Source organism: Natator depressus, chromosome 1 (assembly GCF_965152275.1).
Source record: "Natator depressus isolate rNatDep1 chromosome 1, rNatDep2.hap1, whole genome shotgun sequence".
NCBI classification, from domain to species: Eukaryota; Metazoa; Chordata; order Testudines; family Cheloniidae; genus Natator; species Natator depressus.
In genome coordinates, this window is record NC_134234.1 from 299,858,138 (window position 1) to 299,885,504 (window position 27,367).

The 27,367-nt window shown below is 36.8% G+C and overlaps 1 protein-coding gene across 15 annotated transcripts in view; it reads left to right on the plus strand.

Moving 5' to 3' along the window:
• FOXP2 (forkhead box P2) overlaps positions 1 to 27,367 on the plus strand; it is a 554,228-nt gene that overhangs the window by 409,485 nt on the left and 117,376 nt on the right. For 12 of the 15 annotated variants that reach the window (XM_074942274.1, XM_074942271.1, XM_074942270.1 and 9 more), the window contains one exon: positions 1,593 to 1,682. The exons of 2 other annotated variants lie outside the window; for them this stretch is intronic. In XM_074942274.1, coding sequence (XP_074798375.1) covers positions 1,593 to 1,682 — 90 coding nt within the window. Of the gene's footprint in view, positions 1 to 1,592; positions 1,683 to 27,367 lie in introns of those variants that run through there. One more of the 15 variants, XM_074942285.1, reaches the window with a different exon arrangement.

Here is a 27,367-nt window from a genome sequence, read left to right on the forward strand (position 1 = left end):
TCTCTCATTACCTAGGTTCAGGGGAATGTAATAATCCTTCTAGTGCTGAAGCTGACCTGTAATTACTTGAGAATTTGATGAAACAATAAGCAGATTGTTGTGGGAATGTATCCAAATGTTAAAAGTATGCTTTGCAAACTTGTACCAGATCCTTCTATGGGGAGACAAATCAATGTTGTTAGGAGATGGTGCTAGTGCATTCAGTTTGTTTACTTTGGTTTTCTATGTCTGCCTGCCTTCTCAGAAAACTTGCTTGGAGCCAGACTGTAGCAGCCCTCTCTCTGTCTTTTCATAATTGATCAGGGGATGACTGCCTTCCCTGAGGGTTAAGACGTGGCAACTTTTTCTGTTTGCTCAGCATCTCAATGCAGTAGTTCAAACATTGTTCACACCAGCTGGCAGTGTAATGCCATATGCACATCTTGTCAAAGCAACTGTTGTCATGGATACTAGAAACTATCTTAAAAACCAGCTCATTTGAGTCTAATCAAAATTGTACCTTTCTTTATCAGCTGAGAATCTTGATTATTTTAGGAGAATATTGATGAAATAAGATTGCATTGTATTGTGTTATAGATACTGTATGTTCCAGTAACAGCAATATGACGTAGTTTAATACATTGTTAAATAACATAACTGCTATTCACTGCACTCAGACATTGAAGAGGGAGGAGAAAAAGAGTTCTTCAAGTAGCTTCATTATAAATGTTTTACAATTAGTTTAAACTGTTTTTCCTTTTAAAAAAATCTTTTAGTAAGTAAGTACTGTTTTGTAGCTCTTGTTTTTACAATAATTGTATGGACAAAATTCACTTAAACTAGCGCTCTTCTGGTAAATGGAATGTTTATATACATTTCTATTGCTTAGCTTTATTTTGCTGAGTTGGAATGAAAACATAAAATAAATGAAAACATCTTATATTTTGATTGGGATAATGTCATCCACAGAAACTAATCTGATTGGTGGAGTGGTAATTTCTTTGTTCTCTGATTTTACTAAGAATGCAAATGAAAACCACTCAGTTTTATTTAGCATTAAAACTGCACTTTATTTTGTCAAAGGAGAGGTTTCCCCTTGAATTGTAAGTACAAAAAAGTGTTTTTAATCTTCAATGAATATCCTTATTAATTCACTTTCAAGATAATCTGATGTTGATTTGTCAAATTTAATTACAGCTTCCGGTAACACTTGAAGTCTACTGCTTTTGCTTCAAAATTGTAATATGAAAATGCAAATTGAATGATAATTTACAAGGGAGTGGGCATTTTAGTTGAACACTCAAAGACAAGTTCCTTGTGGAAATGAGGCTATTGATGCAGTTTATGATTTTTCCTCTTCAAGCACTTTAAACAAATTAACTTTATTTCCTGCAGGATTTCATGTACATCCATAAATTCTAGTGAAGTCTTATATGTACATTCTGAGGATTTTTCTTGTATATTTTAAGAAAAACTCAAGTCTAATGATTACAGATTGAATAGGAGGAGACTATATTTTCTCTGAATGTACTTACCTAATATTCACAGTGACTAACCAGCCTCTTTCTATGAAATGTTCAAAAATTTTTTCAGGATTGTCTTTTTACTTTTAGGCACTCCAAGCAGCAAGACAGCTTCTCTTACAGCAACAGACAAGTGGACTGAAATCTCCTAAGGGCAGTGATAAACAGAGACCACTGCAGGTTAGTAAAATATGCTTATCTTTGGGGCCTTATTCACAAGGAAGTGCATTGTGCTCGCACATGTATGTGTATGTCTGTAGTGTACTCTTGCATATGTACAGTTTCACAAATACAGTAGATATGCTTGCGTGCTAGTAGTTCATTTCTGATTCATAAAGAAAACTCACTGCACAATAAGAAAATGCTGTAGTTTGTAGATACTTAAAAGGTCACTTACTACAGAGATTGATGCAAACCAAATCTGAGTTCAATAGCTACAATATAAAGAATGTTTGTATAGATATCTTGAGAGATTTTGTGTGCTCTTACTCACAAATGGATGTAAAAATTCCTATGTCAAGACTAAGAGTAAAATGATGTCTAAGAAAACAAAGCAGCCCTAGATAATCCAACAGCATTCTAACCAAGGGACAAATGCAGAACAACCCAAAGCTGCCAACACAACTGGGTGAATTGCAAAGGAGCTGCACCTGCTGCTTTTAGAAAAATATATTCTAGAGTTTCATATTTGAATGCTGTGTTTCATTCAGATTATGTGAATTGTTTTACCACATGTTGAGTAATTTTTTCAAATACTTTATTGATAAAAGTATGTGTGCCATTTGTAAAAGGTAAAACATGCTATCCGAGGAAGGGGTTTTTTTTTTTTTTTTTTGGTAAATTTTACCTAATTTGTAGGTTGTTGTAAGTAAGAGTTACATATGAAATTATACACTGCTAACACCAGAGATTCTCGCTCATTTCAAGCAAATGAAATATTCATATTTTCACTGGTGAACAGCAAAAGACAGCAATATGTGAGATGATTGTGCATGGCTCTGAGTGTAAAGAAAGTATAATTCCTCCCATCTTTTCCCTCACAGCCCCTATCTGCTTTTCCGGGGGAGGCTTAAGGCCTTTTGGAGGTCACATATTCTTTAGTAGGCCAGCGAATTTCTGTGTGATGCCTTTCTGGTTGATGTTCTCCACTGAGCCAGAATTCCAAACAGCCACTTGGGGCTGCTCTGCATCCTCAGTTCACCTTCTTTAAATAAGTGTCTTTTTGTCTCAGATGTAATTTGTGTGGTGTGTTCTTTGGCTTTAGTCTTCATGCCATTTTTCTCTTCTGGGGTGTCTAAGGGAGTATGTCACACACAAGAGCTTTCTTTCTTTCTTTCTTTCTTTCTTTCTTTCTTTCTTTCTTTCTTTCTTTCTTTCTTTCGAAATTTTGCCAGAAACATTATGTTCACTTATGCACTTTTTAATGTAATTCCACATTTTCACCCTTTTCTTTGTGACACATTCATGAAGGAACATAAGGACTCGTTCACACAGCTCTACGCTTCCACCTTTTTCCAATGTGCTTTTTAAATTGCAGCAATTTGCATACTTACGAGCTGTCTCAGCTCAGTGAGGACTGCCCTGGCTTTTTTAAACCAACTGTAAGTGCTTACAACCAGGCCAAAGACACAGGCAGATGTCTAAGGGGAATTAAATATATACAGTTGGCATCATGCCATGATGATCTGCTGTAGAAAGCAAGCAAGAGTCCTGAGACTGTCTCAGCTTCCCCACCCTTCTCCTCAGTGTTGGCTTTTCCCTCTACTGGATGTTCTGAAAGCTGAGGACAGAGACAAAAAAAAGTGGCCATAGAGGCAGCAGCTGCCTGACCTGCCAGCCATGTTTCTTCAGTGAGTTCTTAAGGGTAGGATTGGCAGCTCAATGCTCCACCCACCACCTGATTTTTATCTCAGGTCTAAGGAGGAAAGTGTTGGAAGGAACAGCCGGGAGGGATGGACAGTGATGAAAGAAGGGAGAACACATAGACCTGAAACCTAGAAGGATGGTGATTATTTTGAGACAGGGAGAGATTCTTCTGAAAGAGGGAGAGAGATTGGAGGAGATGCTCTGTGTCCTCAAATCCCCTCTGGATCAAACATGGAGGATATGCCCTGTGTCTTTCAATCTCCCAGGGAAAGGAAAGGTATGTCTACGTTAAAATTAAACACCCACAGCCGGACCATGTCAATTGACTTGAGTTCACGGAGCTTGGGCTGTGGAACTTTTGTAATTGCTTTGTAAGTGTTCGGGCTCCAGCCTGAGCTTGAACATCTATTAAACAGCCCCATAAACTGAGTCAGCTGTCGTGGGCAGCCATGTTTGTTTAACTGCAGTGTAGACATGCCCTAAGTGGTAAAGATGCCTCATGCTTCCTTCTCACCAGTGGTGGTGAAACAAGGGAGGAGTAAATAAAGAAAGCAAATAGCAAATATTTTCTTTTCAAAAGCTCTCTAAAGCCAGGATTGCTGCTTTTTTGTGCCAGATTTTGCTCTAGACACCCAGAATGCCCACAGTGGCTCGTATTAAGTGTGTGCACTTTATTTGATACTTTTTAAATTAAAGAAAAATGAAATTTGCTCTCCAACTTCAGTTTAGGTATCATATGTCGTAAATTAAGGCCTGAGTATAATTCCATTTTTATTTTTCCTTCTGACTGTAAAGTGTATAAAAAGGTTTGAAAATAAGTCCTTGGAGCTTTTTTATTTCTGTCATTGACTGTTAATACAAAGCTTTGCATTGTTCGTTATGTAGTGGAAATTTACATCTTGAGCATTATGATGCCTGTTAGGCCAAATATTGTAGTACAAGTCATAAAATTGTACAACGTTACTATATTTATTATGCCAGATTTAAATGGTGACTTAATGCCAAAGTTTCATAGCAATAGGTACCGATACATATATGATAACAATGTGGGGTTTAGAGGACAGAAATACAAAGAAGCGTATGCTTGAAGTAAAAGGGGAGAACAAACTTCTCCCACCAAAATATTAAATTAGTTTCAGAATTAGTGTGTTTCTAATTTCAGAGCAACTGACCAATCTGGCAACTGGAAACAGATTGGGACTACATTATGAATCTAATAAAACTTTTAAACTAGTTTACATATCTGCAGTCAAATGGGGAGTTAGGTATTATTTCCCATTGCACCACTTATGCACTCCATATTTTGATGTAAATAAGGAGCACATACATAAGGAGAAAGAAAGAGGAAAAAATTTTATATTTTTGTAGCCATTGGGTTACAAATTGTATTCAGTGTTTTGAAACATTCAGTATGGTATATTATGTGTGTTTTCTTTATTACTCAGAAACGTGCAGTATTTTAGTGGCCTGTGGCACACATTAGCTAATCAGCAGGTTGAAAGGTTACTGCAAAAACTTTCAACCTCCCTTCACGCTCCTCTACAAAAGTAGGGTTTTGGGGTAGTGGGACATGGATTTCTTACTGTACTTTACACACAGTATGCCTTTAGGGAACCTTCTGGGATCATTCTAGAGGAATTCGGGTAGTGATCCAAAGCAGTTCTTACTTGCTTCTTATGAAAAAATCCTTTTGAAAGTGACAGCATGTTATATAAGCTGGATAAAAGGAGATAAGTCTTATGTTTTGCATTTTATATGTATATGTATTTATTTATATATTGAAATAGAAAAATATTACCGTTGTCTGGTTAGATCACCAATATTATTTCTTAAAGGTGCTCGTGGTTCAGACTTGGATGTGGCATTGTTCTGAATGATAACTGCATAGGTGTAAAATTTATACAGATGGCCTGTGCCCAGAATGCGTGTGTCTATCTACTTACCTCTATTTTTTATTTACATTTTTTCTGGGTTTCAGGGCTGCAGATGGCATAAGCATTAGCATGTCTTATGCAAAACAGAGAAAAACATCCCATTTGACAAGCTTGAGTACGAGTTGTAGTAGTGATTTTACTTTCATGTATAGATATCTGAATAAATGTATTTGAAACATGTTTAGATATGTCATTCATTACCCTAATGCACAAATTGAATGGATCCAATCAGTAGGTACATTGATTAACAACATATAGCAGAATAACTAAACAGGGATAAAGGAGTACTTGTGGCACCTTAGAGACTAACCAATAAATAAATAAATAAATAGGTTAGTCTCTAAGGTGCCACAAGTACTCCTTTTCTTTTTGAGAATACAGACTAACACGGCTGTTACTCTGAAACCTAAATAGGGATAGTGATGAGAACAGAAGATATTATCCTAAGTATTATGAGATAATATCTTTTACTGTCTTATCTGTACATCCTTAAAAACATATTGTAATACTAAGGATAAGATTTCTGTAATGTTATTTTTGGTTCCTGAAAATTCGTTATCTTCACTAGTGATGCTGTGATTATGGTGACCTGTCATGGAGCAAGCTGGCCACACTCCTGGAATTATTTAAATGCATGACAGTACATTCCCAGAGTATGTATAATAAATAAAAATCACTTAGACTTTTAGAACCTTTTCAGAGAAGTAACTTTCCTACAGCCACTGAAGAATCTAGTGTCATGTAGCTTAGGGATGAAAACTGGCAGCATTATTGTTCTTGTTACATTTACAGCCATGAGTCAGACTTGTGGTTCTTCAACAACTGTGCAAATGCTATTGATTTGCTATCATAGTTGAGCATTAGTGCGCTAGGATTATTTCCTTTATTTCAGGTAGTCTAATCTTTACATTGTTCGTGTTTTACATTCCGCTGTAGGCTGCATAACTATTTGGATGGCAAGCTACATTTTTTTTCTATAAGATCTATGAAAATCTGTCTTTTTTTCTATCCAGTGTAATCTCTGTAATGGAGTACTTCATTTTCATGAAGTCAGTCTTCAAACTTTTTCTTAATTGGAATAAACTAATATTTATTTTTAATTCTGTTGGGTAATGTATTTGTAGCTAACTGGTTGCTTATTAACATCTTGGTGCTAGAAGATTTGGTGCTTCCAACATCAATACGAGCGCATTTTGTATTAGGATGCTATGTCAGGAAATCATGACTCCTGGAACCAAAGGGTTAAGCTCAGTGTGTACCAAGCCTGTTCTATAAATATCATGCTGTAGGGAGTGTTAGTTGTTAAGGTAAGCTTTGTTTGTTTAGTATGAAAACGTCATTGAAATAATCATTTTATAAAATTTGGTTTTAGGAAAGTTAAGTATACACTTAAGTTTCATTACTTAATGTTTATTTTCTTAGTGTTTAGTATCGAGAATACCAGAAGTTGGAAATACACGTTGGAAGTTGGAAATATATAAAATGTCTAAAATATCAGACGCTATCTTTTTGTAAAGTATTTTATTCAAAGATAAGTCTGACAATGCACCTTCAGAACAAAGAGATTACAAGCCCTGATTTGTCATAGAGAGGTCATTGATCCTACAAAATATTTTATCTCATTGTATGTAAATGACAAATGGAAATTAATAAAGAACAACTCAAAAATAAAATTAGAAAAACAAAATACTGAACAGCATATTTTGGCTGGTGAAGGTATGAGCAAGCTATGGGTGTGTGTTAGTGTATGTCTGTGTATATGTGCAGGTGCAGGTGCATACAACATGTGACAGAGAAAGAACCAGTGGTGGAACTGAGAGGGGTCTATTTGGGCGGAGTATAGAGTGAATGGGGTTCTGAGCGGTAGCGTAAAGAGTGATAGGGTTAGAGGGAGGTAAACAGTGCACCATTTTCTTCAGAAGATAGAAAAGCGTGTTCCCACAAGGACACCCATGTACCCTACTTCTGGTCTCACCTGCCGGCTCTCCCTGCCTCAAGCTGCCCCTAATTCAGTCATCTGCCTTGGAATCTTCTGGTAAGATAAATTGGTATAAAATAGTGAACAAAAATATTATACTTATTCAAGAATGGATTTTAAAAACATAACATGTATTGTAATATAAAGAACCTGATGAGAAAGTGAAAAAGGACAAAATAGGCATAAGTGGGTAGAATAAATTGGAGAGCAGAGGAAACAGCTGGGAAACATGGGCACTTGCCTTTCAATTTTGTCTTGGGGCCTGTAAATACGGAATACAATCCTGGTCTCACACCTAACTATATATGGGATTCCTGCTTCAAACACATAAAAGGAGAAATAAATGTTTTGGATAATAGCATGCATTGGGTTTCCTCTGTGCCAGGTCAACCAGAAATAGAAATCAATTTAATTAGTCCAAAACTCTCTTTCCAGATCTTCCAGCCAACTATATTCTGTACAACATTTCCACTTAAGACTAAGTAAGCCCTATTTAGCACAGGAGCAAGGCATGAGCATTTTGTACATACTCGAGAGCATTGATTTGGAGAGATGCAAATGTCTAATATGTAAGAGGAGAATAGTGATAAACAGACTTGCCCTCTTGAGTATAATCCTGAAGGAAATGTGTGGCCTACATATGAGCAGACATGGAGGGTTGGGGTAAATTAAATCTGGAAGCTAGCTGCTGGAAAGGCATAAGTCCCATTTTCCCTAGTAAGTCTGCTATGAAGGATATGCAGTTATCCTTTAAGGTGAAAAAATTTGCATCAGTGATACCCACTCTAAAGGCAAGGATAAACCCTAGAGAGGAAGAGGAGGCAAGGGAGTTATTTTTAGTTAAGGTGAGTGTGTCTGTGTGCATGTGTAAACTTCCATGCTTTCAGCAGTGTAGAAAACAAGAGTTCCATGTAATGTAGAGAGATCAATATGGTAAGAAAGGAAGGAGCCAGGCTGTAATTCAGATGTGTATAATGATTCTATGAATGGATACATAATATTGTATTGGAAATATTGTAAGGAAAATGCTTTTAAAAACCTGATTCTTCTCTCATTTATATGGGTTTTACCCTCATGAATAGAGGTCCATTCCAGAGTACCTGTCCTCTCTTTGATTATTTATGTTACTGTTATCTTTAAGGCACAACATCTGTCAGGACAAGTATTGCTTTAAATCACTTCTCACTGTTAGAAACATCAAACATTTAAAAAAAAATAGTCAGCCAATAGATTCCTGGAATGCCTCTATCACATTCTAAATACTAAAACGAATGATTTTGTATAAGATATTTTATGTTGTTCATCACCCACTCTAGTTTTCATATTGATTTATTGTTGCTGAAAATGTCTTTTCAGCTTATATTAAACATCTGTAGCGTATTCATGCTCTTTTTTTCACTGATAAAACAAATGTTTGTAGTTAGATATGTATGTAAAATAGTTCTGCAACTCTTCAGATCCTATGAGTTTTATAGGGACATATATCGAAAAATTGTACATATGCGTACTGTGCTTTCGGCGCTTCTACTTGCAGTGAGTGAGAAGGAGATAATGTAGTAATGGCTGGAGGTCTGTGTGTGATATAGAGAGAACTCTTTGGGGCAAGGACCATTGCTTTCTGTATAACACCAAACACACTGACTGCTCAGTCAATAGTGCATTATAATAATAGATACATGTAAGCACCTAGGTAGGTTGCAATATTCTAAATATTCTTGGGCGCTTTTTGTAAAAGTTTAGAAAGCATATTAATTTTCAGTGTATACAGGTGCGACAGTTCATCCTCCTGGTTTCTATGCCTCTCTCTCTCAGAATTTTATTACTGTAACTATCTCTGAATCCTATATCCTTTCTTTTAGTGTTGGTTAGGAATTTTCCAGCAAAACACTTTTCGTTGGGAAATGTTGATTCATCATAAGTGAAACAATGGGAAAGGGTCAATTTGGACAAATTTTTAGATGACAATTTTTTTACAAGGTTTCATAATTCTCAAAGTGTCCCATGCCAATATTTTTTAAATGAGGTTGAAATCAAAATTAAACATTTTGAAATGACTGAAACAAAATTTTCAATTTACCTCATTAGATTTTTTTCAGATATGAAATCGTAAAAATTTTTGAGATTTTGACTTTTTGTCCTGATCCCGGGTGGGAAAATGTGTTGACATCTCAGGAATTCTTGTAGGATTAGAAAACCATTTCCTGTACATCTGCTTTCTTTGTTCCTGTCATCAGTCTCCTGTCCTCACCTTCAAGTTACCTATGTTGCTGATCCTCTGACTATCTCTACTGACTGTGGAGTGGGGGAAAAAGTTGGGTTGCCAATTTTGATTGGATGTATTCTTGGAAGTTTCATCACATGGTTTCATCTTTAATTAAATTAAATTAAAGATTAATCTTTGATTTCTGGAGACTCCAGGACAATCCTGGAGGGTTGGCAGCCCTAGGGAAAAGTATCCCAAGTTCACTCACTCCTACTCTTCATATAGGCTCACAAATTTCAGGCCCAGGATTTAGAAAATAGTTATTCTTTTCTCAGACTAAAGAGCGGACCCATAGCCCCAAATTCTTCTCATGATGGATCCTGCCATTTGCCTTATACTAGGAACTACTGCTGTGAATTGGATGGATGGAGGAGTGTCTGTCTTTTTCCTTATCTGGTCTGTAAACTATAGGAGTCCAGACCCTAAAAATAAGTTTCTTTTCTTTGCACTGCCTCAACAGCTGGAAACCTTTACCCACTCCCAACCCGCCCCCTATGCTCCCTGCACAGCCTACACATTCACCATAACTGCTTCTTTTTCTGCTGCGTGAGTAGCTCCTTTATGGCTGTGGGAGATGCAGGTTTTCGTGAGCCACTCTTCCAGACTTTTTGCAACAGCTCTTATTGGTCTGATTCTCCCCCTAGCTGGCTGACTGCCCAGAAAAGCCTGTGAAGAGCCGAGTGGGGATGTGTGAATGGCTCCCCACTCAGCACGATTCTATTAAAGGGTCTGCTCCCAAGCAGGTTCCTAATTACACTGGTTTAAGATTCCACCACTCAAGCAGGTGTCTCATGCCATCCTTGAATTTAACAAACATATCAGTGTACAATGATATAAAAATTGCCGATCCAGAAAACAGCCAAGGAACATATTCTGTAAACTACTTAGCATGCTGAATTGTTTTTGCTTAATTTTAAGTCACTATCTCTTTTGCATCCAAGTGAGATACGGTGATTCTTTGTTCTGTAATTTTAAAAATAGCTTCAAGTGAAATCACTGTCAGGGTATAAGTTATCTTTCCAGCGGCATTTATTTAATTAAGCAATTGTAAATGCTTACAGAGAAGTTCTTTCAAAAACAATGCCCTCTGTCTAGACATTGAAGAATCTACACCCAGATGTAGTGATATATGTTGTTAGTTCTGCTCCCTTCCAAATAAAAATCCAGGGCAGAAAGTCACATTAAAATGTCATTCTATCCGTTCCTTGTTTGCAATTTGCTGATTTTTTTCTTAACAGATTCATTTTACTGCATAAATCAGATATTTGTATTGTTTATTCATTTCATGCTCATTGGGCTATATTTTTGGATATTTTACTTAGTGTATGTGTTAATTGTGCCATTGCTGTATCAACCAGCGTGATTGCTTTGTCTGTAGTTTGCATATTTGAAAAGGAGAAATTAAGTATCCAGTTATATGCCACCTTCAGGGTAAGTGTTCCTCTTAGTTCACACTTCAACTTGCCAGGATAGGTATGAGATTAAAAAATGAATTATTGAAATTAACTAATTGATCATGCATTACTCTTACTTTGTATTTTAGTCATAAATCTAGCAACAGATTCTCTCAGTGCACACGTCAGGAACCAGAACGTGTCATAATGCAGAGTAAAAGAGCAGCTTAATACCAACCTACAAGTACTAACACTTCTAACGCTGGCACTTTTTTTTTTTTTTGGTCTTAAAATTGCCACCTTGACATCTTCTGTTGTTGGTGCTACTACACATTCTCCAGTGATAAGCCACGGGGTGCACTCTAGATCTTTGTATGCCAGGTTGAGGAAAACCAATTTATTTCTTACTATATACCAAGGTGTAATAGAACTAATGGTGCAAAATCTTACTAACTGAAACAGCTACTCAAGCAGTCTTTGAAAAGCAGCCCTACAAAAATATCATGGAAAGGGAATATTCCTGTATTCCAACAATATCAATATGGTAAGGGTCCCAAAGAGGATCTCAAAATGTAAAGGGTTAATTAAATTCTCCCTTCAGTCACCACAATAAATACATTTGTCCAAGAAAACTCTATCAGTAGATGAAAGAGGAGGCCTGCATGCTTGATGTTGAAGAAAGCACAACATGACATGTTAGAAACATTTCTCTAGCAAGTATCTCTTTCAAATTGATGCTGCTATTATTTAGAGCATATAGAACCATGGACATGGTACTTCATAATAGTAAAAATGCATACATCACAAAAGGTATTACATAATATAGCTTACAATCTAAAGGCCCAAACAGATATCATATAATTAAAACCTCAGTCAGTGAAATTTCATGAGTACTTCAGTTCCTTATGGAACAGTTGGGTTTTGGGGAGTGATTTTTGAGGCAGAGATAATTATGAGCAAATAAAGATAGATGAATGGTTGCTTGGTCTGTGGTCTTTGCTGATCTAAATGAAAGAAAGCATGGAGTCAGGAGTGGATGATAGAAACAAAGGCAGAAACATAGGAGATGAAATTCCAGACTCACTTAAATAAGTTGCAAAACTCCAGTGAGAAGTATATGATGTTAATTTGTCCATAAACTTGTTTAGTCCTGAAAAGCTTGCTTCACTGATTTTAACCCCTCTTCAGATTGTGTATACACACAAAGTAGGTGGTGTGTTAATATTTCATGCCAGTTGACCCATGTAGTTATTTTTTTAATATATTTTTATTTATTTTCAATAATCATTGATAGGTAACACTGTAGAGCAGATAGAAAAAGTGTAAATGATATTTTAAATACAGCATGAAAACACAGGTGTATATTTGGAGTATCGTCTCCACTGACACTCCCTTTTAATATATTGTAAAGGCTTGGATGCTTGTAATTGTCTCATTTGTTTATGATAGAAATAGAAGTTTTTATTAGCACATTTTGTGTATGTGTGGCTTTTACTTCTCTGTTTTATAAATTGACATTTTTCAACTGATGATATTAAAAATGTATCAGATTCATCATAAATTGTAGGGCATAACAGAAATATAATTGGAGTGTTAAATGTGGATATTTGTATTTGGAAAGTAGATCCATCTCAAAACTGTCTCTTTTCTCTGCAATGTGCAGGATGGAAACCAGAAATTGCTGAATATATTTTCCAGAATCACAAATATTTTCAGGTTTCAGAGTAGCAGCTGTGTTAGTCTGTATGAGCAAAAAGAAAAGGAGGACTTGTGGCACCTTAGAGACTAACAAATTTATTTGAGCATAAGCTTTCGGGAGCTACAGCTCACTTCAGCGGATGCATTCAGTGGAAAATACATACTTTGATCATGTTTAGCACTTATTTAGCATCTTCTATCCAATTTTCTTATTTAAATATTTTAAAATAAATTAAATCTCACAGCACCTTAATGAGGTTAGTTTTATTACTCCCATTTTAAATATTGGGAAGCTGAGTTACAGAGAGGACTAGTGACTTGCACAACAAGTCTACTGAAAGTGTGAGAGCCAAGAATAAAACCCAGGTCTCCTTTTGCGGTGCTAAAAGAACCACGCTTAGGCCTTGTCTACACTTACCGGGGGTTCGACATGTGCCGAATGATGCATCGGCAGTCAATTTAGCGGGTCTAGTGAAGACCTGCTAAATCGACTGCCGATCACTCTCCTGTCGCCTCCTGTATTCCACCTGAACGAGAAGTGCAAGGGGAGTCGACGGGAGAGCATCTCCAGTCGACATCGCATAGTGTGGACCCCATGGTAGGTAGATCTAAGGGGGGAGGGATAGCTCAGTGGTTTGAGCATTGGCCTGCTAAACCTAGGGTTGTGAGTTCAGTCCTTGAGGGGGCCATTTAGGGATCTGGGGCAAAAATTGGGGATTGGTTCTGCTTTGAGCAGGAGGTTGGACTAAATGATCTCCTGAGGTTCCTTCAAGCGCTGATATTCTATGATTCTATGAACTACATTATTCATGTAGCTGAAGTTGCATAACTTAGACCGGTCTCCCGCCGTAGTGTAGACAAGGCCTAATTCAGCATCCTGCTGGATAGTTCAGTCTCTGGAAATGTTTTATTTGTGTGTGTTGGGAGGGAAACATTTGCAGAACTCTTCAGACATTTTAGATAAGCATTTAAATAATAATGTTAATTTAACTGGGATTTTACAATTTGTAACATAATACTCTAATACTACATTTTTAAAGCAAATGATTATGACTCTTTCTGTCCTTTTTAAGCATGTGTTTAGATCATCAGCATAAGTGATATTGAATCAGACAATCTTCTTGGCTAGTAATGATCTAACATACATTTAGAGGAAAGAATTTCTCAGTAACTGTCAAGACTAATTTTTTTTAATTATAATGGCATGCAATTAAACTTCTACATAAATTTTAAAGAATACCTCTTAAAACCCACCTATTCATGAAGCATTTTGGCTACAATTACCATTTAATACAGTGTGTTTGTTTATTATATTTTATTGTATTATGTTTATTGTGATTGTAGACTATAAGCACTCCAAGGTGAGAGTTGTTGGGGTTTTTTTTTTTTTTTTTAGAATACTTCACCTAATGTACAGCAGTGTATGTATACTGACAGCATCATCTCAGTTATAAATTTAAATAAATACTGTTTACGCTTTACAGTGGTATCCACTACAAAGAAGTAGTTTGGATTCTGTTCCTGCTATATATGGGTTCACTTTGAGATTAGGCACACTGACATCTGATCTTGCTCATAGTGAAGTCAGTGTCAAAACTCCAAATTATAAAACGCCATAGCATTGGACCATTTCTTGCCTTTAAATTGAGATTGAGTATATCAGAGTATATAACACAGCATAAAATGTACACAAAAATGAAGTTTCATGCAATCCTATATGAAGCCCATATTTAGAGAGATTCTTAAAGGATCCCTATGAGGAATCTGCAGACAGACATCTACCCCAGTAAAATGTTCTCTTTTGATAACTTGCTCTTTGTTTTTCTCATGACAGTGTCATAGGGAGCTCCATAACTGTAATCTCACTTTGAAAATCTTTGCTTCACCTGACAGTTCCTTCTTTTCTTGTGTTTGTTTTCTCCCTAGATATAAAATATTTCTTATTGGGTTTTTGACTGTGCTGTAGTGGTACAGGTGGTAGCTTTTTAATTTTTGTTCTGGGAGAGTTAGCTGCTTAGATTTTCATTGCAAGTCCTTTATTATTATTGCTGGTAATTATTGATTAATAATGGCCCATAATTAGCATGAGATGTATAGTGTATTCACAGAATGTAAACATGAGGAAGAAACCCATTATAGAGTCATGATTAGTGTGTTTTCTATCTTGGAAGACAGTGACATCGTTGGAAACAAGATCTGCGTATGGACATAGAATCATAGAAGAATCATAGAACCATAGAAGATTAGGATTGAAGAGACCTCAGGAGGTCATCTAGTCCAACCCCCTGCTCAAAGCAGGACCAACACCAACTAAATCATCCAAGCCAGGGCTTTGTCAAGCCGGGCCTTAAAAACCTCTAAGGAAAGAGATTCCACCACCTCCCTAGGTAACCCATTCCAGTGCTTCACCACCCTCCCACTGAAATAGTGTTTCCTAATATCCAACCTAAACTTCCCTCACAGCAACTTGAGATCAATGCTTCTTGTTCTGTCATCTGCCACCAGTGAGAACAGCCTAGCTCCATCCTCTTTGGAACCCTCCTTCAGGCAGTTGAAGGCTGCTCTCAAATTCCCCCCTCATTCTTCTTTTCTGCATACTAAACAAGCCCAGTCCCCTCAGCCTCACCTCATAAGTCATGTGCCTCAGCCCCCTAATCATTTTAACTGCCCTCCACTGGACTCTCTCCAATTTGTCCACATCCCCTCTGTAGTGGGGGGAACAAAAACTGGATGCAATACTCCAGATGTGGCCTCACCAGTGCCGAATAGAGGGGAATAACCACTTCCCTTGATCTGCTGGCAGTGCTTCTACTAATTCAGCCCAATATGCCGTTAGCCTTCTTGGCAATAAGGGCACACTGCTGACTCATATCCAGCTTCTCATCCACTGTATCCCCAGGTCCTTTTCTGCAGAACTGCTGCTTAGCCAGTCAGTCCCCAGCCTGTAGCAGTGCATGGGATTTTTCCATCCTAAGTGCAGGACTCTGCACTTGTCCTTGTTGAACCTCATCAGATTTCTTTTGTCCCAGTCCTCCAATTTGTCTAGGTCACTCTGGAACCTATCCCTACCCTCCAGCTTATCTACCTCTTCCCCCCATCTTTGTGTCATCTGCGAACTTGCTGAAGGTGCAATCCACGCCATCCTCTAGATAATTAATACAAATGTTGAATACTTGATACCAGCTGCCAACTATTCATTGAGCCATTGATCACTAGCTGTTGAGCCCAACAATCTAGCCAGCTTTCTATCCACCTTATAGTCCATTCATCCAATCCATATTTTTTTTAATTTGCTGGCAAGAATACTGTGGGAGACCATTCAAAAGCTTTGCTAAAGTCAAGATATATGATGACATTGCCAAAAGAGATCATATCTCAGAAGAGATAGAAAGAATCTGCTAGCTGTTTCTGAAAAACCTTAGCCTGGTTTATTGGCCCAAACACTAGTACATGGTCAAAAACTCAGTGATAATCAAGATTATGCATTCCTTCGCTTCTGAATATACCCTTTTTAATATCAGTGTCACTGTTTCAGTGGTCATCATTGATAAGTCAACATTTGTGAAAGCTAGGACTATAACAGGGTTTAAAAGAGAATGAGATAAATTCATGGAGGTTAAGTCCATTAATGGCTATTAGCCAGGATGGGTAAGGAATGGTGTCCCTAGCCTCTGTTTGTCAGAGGGTGGAGATGGATGGCAGGAAAGAGATCACTTGATCATTACCTATTAAGTTCATTCCCTCTGGGGCACCTGACATTGGCCACTGTCGGTAAACAGGATACTGGGCTGGATGGACCTTTGGTCTGACCCAGTATGGCCGTTCTTATGTTCTTATGTTCTTATTTACCCATTATTAGATATATTGAGGTTATGTGCTGCTGGAGAAAATTGGATTGCTCACAGGATTAATATTTATTAGTGTTATTAATTATCTGTATTATAATAGTTCCCAGAAGTCCCAACCAAGATTGCATACTCATTGTGTTAATCATTGTACAATCACATATGAGAGAGAATTCCTGTCCCAAAGAGCTTACAGTCTCAATAGGCAATACAGACAAAGTATGGGAGGGAAACAGAGGTACAGAGAGTGAAAGTGATTCCCCCAAAGTCACATCACAGGTCATTGTCCCAGTGAGGAATAAAATCCAAGTCTTTTGACTCCTAGTTCTGTGCATCAGGCCACAGCCCTTCCCTATTATACTGTGAGAGGATATGAAATATTTTTCAGCTCTACAGCTCCTGTTCAAATCTACGCCAAGTCGGTAAAGAGAGAAAATGATGAGTTTAGTCTCATTTTTAGAATACAGTATTCATGTTTAAAAAACCAATATCATGATTTGTATCCTTAGCTTCAGTCTCCAGATATGTCACTCTGGTACCTAAATGAGTAAAAAAAATAATGAAGCATTGGAGTTAGATCCAGGTATGCAGGCTAATGTTTTTTTTACAAACTATTATGTCCATGGGATAGTCCAAGTATAATCTTATATATAGAACTACTATTCAAATAGGCAAAAATTATTGGTTGTCTAGTTCTGAAAAAATATAATCTTTGATGTGATGGAAAAGCTTAAGTAAATCTGAGATGAAGGAAAGTCAAGGTAGAACAAAACAGTGCCAGAATACAGCCTTTTACTCTTTTGTCTCCAATAACCCTGCAACTTACCAGATCCAATTTGAGAAACTAGTGATTTAGTTTCAAGAGCTTTAGCGTCACCAAGATCGTAAAGTACATACTTTACATTTCTCAAAGCCATTCAGCATTCTACTAGAAATTAAATAGCTATTTGAGGTCATGTTTAGGATAATGTAGAGCTTTATCTAACCAACCCAACTTGTGGCCTTCCATGACATGGGCATCCCAAAAATATTCACTGATTATGGTTGCTCTACAAGCCAACTAATTATGGAGACACCAGTTGCAGCTCCATAGTTAAGCGTGAGCCTTTTTCTGCATTCAAGAAGGGATTCATCCTACTTGTTATGTAGGTAAAATATCAGTAATTTAGGATAAAATATATTACATGGATGTTTAATGATTTCAAAACCAAGCATTATAAAGCCAGGTAGTTAAGAGTTAAAATTAAACGTAGAAAGAAATCCAAACAAATTACTATATGGAAATTCACACTTAGAGCACCCACCCAAACAACTTTCACTCTGCTCTAAAGTAACACCACACAGGGGGTGAAATAAAAGAAAAAAAATCTAATGCGTCATTAATATTCACTCTAATATGAGACATCACATTGTTATTGCATGATGTTACTGCAAGAATTTTGAAAGAATAACATGTGAAAGCTCGAGTTTCTTCAGCATTGTTAGTCTATTTCACTGTAGTCTGTTTCAGGATCCGCTGGGTTGTTTAGCTGAGGTGTCAGGCATACAGGTATAAACCAGCTGTTCAATAAACAGGAACAGCACCACAGGCAAAGTTGGCCCTCTGCATTGAAGAATCCTTGCTAAAGACTAAAGAATTCTGGTGCATTGCTTGCTTTCTCCCTGCTGTGGCTGAAAGAGCTGAGAGGCTAAGTTAGTTAGGCTTTGAATATTTTTGTGGTCTGTCCCTCCAGCCCACATCAGTATCCCTATTTGTGTTTGTAGATGCTGAGAGATCTAAGAGGGGAGAATTCTTGAGCCATTCTCCAAAAGAAAGACAATGACAACATAGTTCACTTTAGGAGGGAGACATATTTGAAGGCTGGAGAATATTTCCTCACTCCTTGAGGACAGTTTCACATTTCAGATGCAGCTGCTTTATTCACTACTTATGGCTGTGACATTGAATACAGGAATTCTGACCCTTTATCAAATCTCTTTCTGGTGAAAGATTTGATCTCTTTAACTGCAAAACCTATAGTACCCTGCAGAAGCTCAAGAAACCCAGGTCTTCCGATGTCTCACAGGTTTTTTTTTGTTTTTGTTTTTTTAAGAAAAGATAGCTCCCTTGAAGAAACAAGAGCAAGTAGCAGTAATCCTGTCAACATCAGTCTTCAGTCACACTCAGTGCCACATCTTCTCCACTTCTTCAGAGTCCTATCTGTGCAAAATTGGAAAAGAACTAAAAGCACTGGCATTATATATATCTTTATATATCTCGTATTGCAAGAGGGCATGTGTATGTGGACCCAGTGGTCATGCCTTCAGGAAGGTTCTAAGCTCATGTTACTGAGAATGTGCTCATCCTAACAATGTGGCTCGGTACAGCCCCTGTTAGAGCCAAATTAAGGCTAGGCAAGTGCTGACAATGACATCAGAATCTACTTTAATTAAAAAACAAAACAAAAAATCTTACTGTTTCTAGCCCTCATGACTGTGAAGAAAAAAGCTTGAAAAGGTGGCACAGTGTTTCTCTGGTATACTCAGCCAGTGTCTTGATCTGCCACTGGATGACACCATCTAATATCCAGAGCGTCTGGTGTTCTCCCTCAATCTATCTCCAACTGCAAGGCTGTGGAAAGAATCAACATTTATGTTAACTGTCTTCAAGGGCAATGTCTCTGATTATGCTCTTCACTCTTTCATCCATGAAGTATATTTGATGCTGGAGAAATTTTTCTGTGACTACTATATATATGTCTGTATTTTTGTTTATGTTTCAGGAGGCATTTTATTCTAAATGCAGTTTTTAGTTGTGTATAACTTTTTGTAAGAATTACCATTCTGGGTAGAATTTCTTATGCTTGTTCTGAAGTCAGAGGCAATTTTTTGGAAATTAATGGGAGATCTGTTCAGCCATTTTTATATTAATCCAGTGTGGTGTTTGCTTTAAAAAAAAAAGACAAAGAAAGAAAGAAAGGTTGCTTTAAATGTGTTAAAATAATCAGGTGTTTGATTTTTTTTTTTATCATCATTATTATTTTTCCATGAGTTGGTTAATTCACACTTGTCATAGACTTAGGGCCAGATTTTTAAATGCATTTAGGCACCTAACTCCCAAGTTGGAGGTAGGCTCCTGAACAAAGCCTTTAAAAATCTGGCTTTAGTCCTCACGAGAGCCTTCAGTGTATTCAAAGGCTTAGAAATACCAATGTGTACTCCCCCCTAAGTGTATTAAGATAGAGCATATATCTGGAACTACTCCCATTTGACTCTTGCATCCCACACTTTAATAATAACATAGGAATATAGTAATTGCCATACAGGACCATACTAGTGTTCCATCTAATCCTGTCTCCTGTCTCAAACAGTGGTCTGTATCAGATGTTTCAGAGGAGGGTGTAAGATACCCTGCAGTAGGCAATTAGGGAATAACCTGTCCACAGAGAAAGTTTCATCCTAATGCTCCTAAGTAGGATATTTGATCAGTTGCGTTTTGCTTTGTTTAAAAAAATGCAAAAACAATGTTAATACAATGTTATAGTTGAGAACTAAGCACTCAAAAGTTAGAACATTTAGAGCTGTGATTTCCCCAGCAACTGTAACACTACTACATTGCTGATATATACTAAGAGAATGTCCACTAAATCATATTGGGGATGAGGGGGAACAATTTACAGTTTTTATGACATACATAGAAGTTGTGCATTTATTTTCCCAAACATAACTTTGTATTAACTTTTTAATTGATAATTCTCTATATAGTTAGTAACAGATTTTTTTAAACATCCGCTTGTTTTGAATGATAGGTTGTTAACATACTGATACATCTAATTTATCAATTTTTAAAAAGTAACTTTAATTTTTTTCATCATTCAGCTCTGGAATGTGGTTTTCATGGTAGCATTATTTCTAAAGTTTCCAAAGTTGTTTCCTCATATATTTTTAAACTAAAATGCAATTTCTGAGTTATTTTTATAACAATCTTGGCATCTGATGAATATATCACTTTAGGTTTTTTTGTTGCCAGAAATATAGACTATTGTAGATGCATATGAAAAAAATATTATTTTAAAAAAAATGAGCTGTTTACCTTTGTTCTACCATATATTTTTATTATTATTTCTACTGTAGCACCTAGGGACATCAGTCAAAGATTATGGTCCCTACCCAGAGAGCGTACAATCTAGGATTTCTTTGTATGTAGTATTAATATAGACCCTACTTTCCCATTGGTGTGAAGTAAATTCTTTGAGTGAGAAATAAATTCTGCCCTTTATCATATGGCATCAGAGCAAAAGACATAGGTAGTATGTCCTCAGTTTTTTAGCTTTCTTTTACCTGATACGTTATTGCAAGTGTATGTCTTGTTTTACATAAGTACAGAAAACCGCTTGAGGTTCTGCATGCTTTCTTCTGGCACATCAGCACAGGAGAGATTGATAATTGTTATACTGAGCTCTGGGAATGAGCGCCAGTTTTTCCAAGGTTCTTTATCAATATGAGATGCAAAGCCTGGCACAGTGTCACATCCAGTCAAGCCATGGAATGTTGGTAGGGCACATGTTTCTCTGCCTTGGGTAGTAAATTGACTATTGACTATTAATAGGGCCTTGGCTATTGCACTGCAAGCACCACAAGAGCAATATCAAAACAATTAATTTACAGAAGTCATAGCCTGTGTTTCATACAGAACAAATGTCTTTCGTCATGGTTGCATAGAGCAAGAGCAGTAACATCCTTTCATAGTGGAGCAATGAGCATCTGTTATTTTTAATTACAGGTAATAGAGAAGTTCTTTCTCTTGTGGGTCAACTGACTGAGTAAATAGTATTTTCCTATTACAAGCCAAGTGGAGGAAGTTCTAATTTCCTAGTGTGCCTTACAAATTTCTTACACACACCTTGATCTAGCTGTACCTTTTAGAATATCAACTATCCCACACATGAAGGTCCTAAACTAGGTCCAGACAAGTTGTCTGTTTTATGCAAGAGGATTATTAACCTTCTTTTACTGAAGATTGATGCACAGATGCTGCTTATTATTAACTCTTTTCCTCCTCATATTGTTGAGCATGCTCAGCTTCATTAGTTTTTCAAGCAAACTCTGGCCCATCCTATACACCGTCTCACACTAAAAGCCATTTGACCCATTAATGAATCCAACTGCACCTTTATTTCCCTTTTTACATACTCTCTTCTGTTCGGGTGTTTGTCTCTTGTCATGGATCTGGATCTTCTGTGCTATGAACTTACCATTATTGCATGGTGCTTTAAGGACTGGACGTTTGATCAGCAGCTCACGCCTGTCCCTCAAATAAACTGGAATCTGATGTGCATATGTTGTTTGGTGGTGAACATTTTAGGTACAGTGCTAAATTTGTATCTCTTATTGAATTCTAAGCCCCAGTGCCACACAATTGCTCCATACTGAATCTTTGTGCTCTTTCTTTACAGTATTCATCGAAACCCTAAAAAGCCTCTGCTGTTTTTAGTGTAAATATCAATTTAGTTATCATAGACGAAGCTCTGCTGAGCATAAAAGGCAGCATCTGTTATCTGGTGTTCTTTCTGATGTGTACTATATGAGCTGCCTGGAAGGAGGAGCTTGCTGTTCTAGTCACTAATCTCTGTGTTTATCCCAGTGTTTGTGTCCATCCATTTGAAAACCATATATTAATTACCACTATGCTTCACCATGAACACTTTATCATTTATGTATGATATCTTCAATCTCAGCTGTTTCTCTTTGGTGGGCATGCCTTCCACCATCTCTTTTTTGACCTGCATGAGGCTATACTGATAGAGCTGGGCCTGATGGGGTCCGTGACACACCCAAAAAGAATAAAGGTACTAAATAAACAATAAACTTCAGCACATATATTGTACTTTGGAACTGTATGCACGTAGGTAGACTGCAGTAGTTAGATTGGTGTACATCATGTATTTTTTACTACTCAGTCTGCTGAATATGGAGTGTTAATCACCAACTTTTACATTGCTATTATAAGGTGCATAGTTGTTCAGAAGGTGGAAAGTAACTGAGTTTATCTGAGGAGGGTGGGTGGAGCTTGCAACCAGTGGAGATTATTTAGTATTGATGTTTGGCAAAACAGATTGTGGATTTCATTCTGTAGTCTATTATTATGATATATGTTGGCTGTTCATGTTCTTAATGTACTTCACAGGAGGCACATCTAGACTAATAAGCTGTAAAAGTGTGGGGTTTTATGTGTTGATTCTCCAGCCATGAAAATGAAATGATCACTGTCACAGGAAACTAAGCAAAACAAAAAACATTTTTAAATGCACTTGAGCTTCCTTATGTTATCAATGGTGAATGTAAACTATCCAAACAGAAACTAGGGCTTCATGGGCTTTATTTAAATTTAAAAATAATAAAATAAAATAAAATGAAATATAAAACCTTAGGGAAAGGGCTAGAGTGCTTACATTACATGATATGATTTGTCCTGCAGCTGCTTCAAATTAAGAACAGGTGTAGAAGGCAGATTATGCAAATACTCGTATTAATGTAATTGTCAAATTGGTGTGTTTATCATTGTGCTTTTAAAGAGTAGACCATACTCTTATTTTAAATGTAAATTAGCTTTATTCTTGAGAGCTGCTATTGGATAATGAGCTTATAAATGAAAAATTCCTAGCACATGGTGAAACATTACTAAAATTTGACATTTTCTTTTTTAGCAATTTGTTTTGTGTGTAATATGTAAAATATTAAACTCTGATTTGTCATCTTTGGACAAATATAGCTGTTGTATGGTTATAAAATTTAGCTTGTGGACTGTTGGACTCATATTTCCTTTATTTTTCATCTGAGTGCATGTGACCATTAATATGACAGCTTTTGATCTCCTTCAGCCTGTTACCACTTATTTCAAAACCTTCATGGACCTTGTATTTCTGTTGTAAGTCCTGAAAAAGTACACTTAAAGTGAAGATTTTTGTTGTTTGTTTAAAATTACTAGCTTACTTTATAAAATGTACTGTAGGAGGCAATTATATATGAAAGTGTGTATTTTTAAAATGTTATTAAACAGAGCCTTATAGTTAGCATATTTTAAACTTATTTGTAAAAATTAAATGCTTGTACTGTGAGCTACATGACACATACTACAAAAATTTATAGATGGCTCAGTATTTTATTGAAAATTGACGAAGTTTGTTACATTTTTAAATTGCAAAGATCAAATATCAGTGGGAGTCAGGAATAAAATAATGATGGTAAGTTTTTAATATTTACTGTCTTGATAGTTAATATTAATTTCTTGAAATGAACCTAGTTGAAAAAAGTTGCATAGTGTATCAAAGTTAGTTGCCATTGTAGTTCTGTATCATGTTCATATCTTTTGTTGTTTGTTTCCCTGTCCCTGGCTACTAATCTTGGTCTATAATAGACCTGTAGTCCATTATAAATAAGTACTGTACTGCATACTACTATTATAAATAAATGTTTCATTTATGTAGCAAAGTCAGTATTTTACACTGAACATGTCATACCTATCTTAAGCACTGTATGGTGTGCACAGTGCTTTAAAGCAGGTGAACTCTGCCAAACAGTTAAGAAAATCTCTGCCCTGCAGGGAACAGAATCTAAGGTCACATGCTGCAAACATGTACGCTACAATACAAACACAAATTAGCACAAGGTCTTTGTACATGGCATGTCTCACAAAACAGGTAGTGGAATATGTGTCACGGAACATGGCATGGCTTTACGATGTATTTTGAAGGAGGAAAGGAAGTGTCTGTATCACTAATACTTCTTTTATGTCTCCTTCGCTCCCAGAAAAAGGAGTATATTCACGGGATTAACTATAGAACCGAGAGGCAGCACAATCATTCCCATCCCATATTCTCAGAACTGTGTGTTTTCAGTCTGTTACGTGCCACTAGTAGAGTACAAACTAAAAAGTGTGAAGAACACATTTAAAAGAAGGAGGGTCCTTTCCTCTAATGCATCCAACAAGAGAGAATAGAATGAATACAAATATATTTGTAAACTGTACCTCTTATTATGATAGATAGTTTGACAGTAAATCATATGTCGCTGGTTCTTATTTAATCAAGTTTAAAAAACACATACACAATAAATAAATAAGTAAATACAGAAAAAATTCAGCCACTTGGAAACTTGCTTTTTTATGAAAACATCTGTTTAGAATAAAATGGGAACCTTCTGGTATAAACTTCCTGTGATAAGCTGGAGCAGATAAATCTTTTCTATAACCTAATCGGAGTGCAGCTATTGTATAATTATACAGTGAGCAGTTATCACTCTATTGTGCAAACATCCATCAGTTAAAATGACATTCTTTGTATTAATAATGATAGAAATCATTTCAATCGAATGTTATTGCAGTATCAATGACTTGCAGTCAAAATACATTTTTTGCTTCAGCTTATCTTTTTATCTACTAACTCATTGTGTCTCTATATCTTGGATTTCAGTTGTCAATAGAGATATTTGCATGCAGAAATAATCAATACATTTCACAGTTATGCAATATGGATACCTCCCAAGATCACTCAGGACTATAACTACAGTTATTCTCTGTGTCAGCTACATTGTGGACACAGTTTGGGCATTACTACTGGAACCAGATTCTCCACTACTGGAAACTGACATGGCTCCATTAAAATCAGTGGAGCCATTCTAGTTATGCCAGCTAAGAATCTGGCCCAAGATCTTTTGGCCTTATTAACTTTCTCACAACCTTTTAAAGGAAGGCAGCTAAGAAAGAGGGGAAAAAATGACCAGGAAAAAATGATTGATGATCATATAAAGAGACATAAGGTGCCTTCAGGTCACAATAAGCACAGAATCCCATTTAACACTTGCTGTGCTACTTAGATTTGCTTTACACTTATTTGGCCTCATTTCTTTCTTTTCTTTAATTATTGTGGGCTAGATTGCAAAGTTTACATAATTGCCTTGTGTTGGGGGCAGAGCAGAGCCACACTACCCTGGGAGAATAACCAGCAGGCACACTTTCTCCCAAGGCTTCTTGGTGCACTCAGGCAGTGGAAGCAGATTGCTCCTTCTGCTGCACTGGCTTTATTCCACAGGATATTATGAGGATCTGTGGATTGTGTCCATGAGCATGCCGCTATCCACCACCTTTTTGGCATCTTGCTCCCAGTGAGTTTCCCAGTTACTGCTATTGTGGCAGGCTCTTGTGCAGTTATGCAAAGGGAGTGAGCTGACGTATACCTGTATATCGTTATGCACTTTCTTAAATCCAAGCTCTGGGTTTTTAAAAGAATATTTAGAGTGCTAGGAATTTTCTGTTAGTGATTATCTGCAAATCACATTATTAAACATACCTCATCTTTGGAATTACATTGAATGCCCCCAAAAACAAATGTTAGGGATGTGAGTATATAGTTGTCTTTCAGTGAACCTTTTTTTATTTTTTCATTTTAATTCCATCAGCTTATAACGTGCTCTATACTGATCACTTTATACCCAATATGGAAACCTGTTAGTTACAAACCTATAAAGCAAGAAAAAACCCTGGACTTACTTGATCTCCTCTTGGGAATTGGTTTTTATTTTCTGAATTCACCAATTACCATAATATTTGGGAAATCCAAAAAATACTGAGGTTCTGACCGTGGGAATGGTGGAATACTGCTAGAAGGAGGTGGTTCACAGTTGGGTCTCCTGCTCTACTATCCATCAAAACCTTACAGTGCCAAGGCTTTTCTTTTCCTTCCTCTCACCCAGATAGAGAGGTTACAAAGGGGTTACAAAGATCCCCAACTCCTTCTGAGGCCCAGAATTCTGTCCTCTCCTCTGATATAAGAAAGGCAAATCTGCTGTTGACTTAGTCCCACTATAGGGTGAGGGAATGACTTGCCTATCGGAAGAAGAGGCTAAAGAGAAGGGCTTAGTGCCAACACTATCACAAAAAATGTCACCAATCCTGACCCCAAATTCTCCTGACTACTAAATTTCAAGAGCCACATGAGCTAGTTTCCTGGTCATGCTGCAATAGTTACTGTAGTGACTGTGATTTCACCAAGAGAGTGCATGCTGAGGTGAGGTGGAGCAGAAGCTAAATTGCGCCCCTTATCTTTGCTATGATGAATATATTTCAGTCTATAGGGCCAAATTTTCTACCGGTATAACTCCATTAAAATCAACAGAGCTAGCAGAAAATTTAGCTCATAATATCAAAGTTTCTAACCATGGCTTGCTTGCAAATCACCCTTAATTACAATTTAATTATAACCACTTTCCTTTGTGTTAATTTTCTTATTAATCCCAAGCATAAAGTTGACAGCTTTGGTTTTGTGTGCCGTGCTATTCCTATTCATTCACCTTTCTTTCTGTGCCCTGTCTTCATTCCAGCTAAGGCCATGCACACACCAAAAATCTGCTCTTTGCTTTATTAAGAAATCACCACCTTGTTTTCTTTTATCTTCTTCTGATAGATGCATTTGGATTGCTACATTTTTTTCAGCAGGGAAGAGTAGGAAAACTATCTCCTCCTAAACCATTACCACTGTCACCCTGTGTATTAGCCAGCAAAAATAGCATGTGTATCAGTCTATTGTCCATCTTCTCCTCTGAGCTCAATGGTAGAAGCTCTAAATCAGGAGTACTGAAATTGTTTTTACAAATCAGTGTACTGTGCAACTCTGTCCACAATTCAATGGCTAAACTGCACCGTTTATGGCATTTCTTCATAAGGAATTTCTTTGAAATAACAGATGGAAATTTAGTTATTTTTGGAATAGCAAAAGTGTGTATAGACTGCTAAATTTTTTTAAATATGTTTCCTCTGAAAATTTATAGTGACCCACTTACTTTTTGCATTCCTTTTTCTATTCATAATAGAGGCTATACTTTCAATATGCTGTATTTACTCCACATGTGGTA